We start from the raw sequence: 537 nt of genomic DNA, 5'->3' as shown, positions 1-537 counted from the left end.
GGGCCGCGGCGGCTGCGGGATGAGCGGCGAGGAGGCGGGCGGCGGCCTGGGGGGCAGCGGCACCGACCTGGCGGAGCTGAGCGCCGCCGCCCCGGCCATGTACGAGGACGAGAGCGCCATCGACTTCAGCTCCTACATTGACTCCATGTCGGCCGTGCCCAACCTGGAGCTCTGCAACGACGAGCTCTTCGCCGACCTCTTCAACAGCAACCACAAGCCCGAGCGGGGCGGGGACTACGGCGAGTACTTGCCGCCGGGCGGCGGCGCCGGCCGCGACCCCGCCAAGGACCTCGGCGCTGCCATGACCACCCTGCTGGGCGCCGAGCCCCGCACCGCCTCCTCCTCCTCTTCCTCCTCCTCCTCTTCCTCCTCCTCCTCCTCCTCCTCCTCCCGCGGCGCCCTGAAGCAGGAGCCGGACTGGAGCGACAGCGACCTCTCCTCCTCGCTGCTGCCCTCGCAGATCGCCACCTGCGCCCAGACCATCATGAACCTGAGCGGCCAGCCCACGCCGCCCACCTCCCCCGAGCCGCCGGGCAG

At 72.6% G+C, this 537-nt stretch overlaps 1 protein-coding gene across 1 annotated transcript in view; it reads left to right on the top strand.

Moving 5' to 3' along the window:
* Positions 1-19: 19 nt before the first annotated feature.
* CEBPD (CCAAT/enhancer binding protein (C/EBP), delta) overlaps positions 20-537 on the top strand; it is a 1,405-nt gene continuing 887 nt past the window's right edge. Inside the window, exon 1 of the mRNA XM_010574420.1 lies at positions 20-536. Within this exon, the coding sequence (XP_010572722.1) occupies positions 20-536 (517 nt within the window). The remainder of the gene's footprint in view (position 537) is intronic.

This window comes from Haliaeetus leucocephalus, unplaced genomic scaffold (assembly GCF_000737465.1).
Source record: "Haliaeetus leucocephalus isolate CR32 unplaced genomic scaffold, Haliaeetus_leucocephalus-4.0 Scaffold428, whole genome shotgun sequence".
Lineage (NCBI taxonomy): Eukaryota > Metazoa > Chordata > Aves > Accipitriformes > Accipitridae > Haliaeetus > Haliaeetus leucocephalus.
This window is presented reverse-complemented; position numbering and strand designations above follow the sequence as displayed.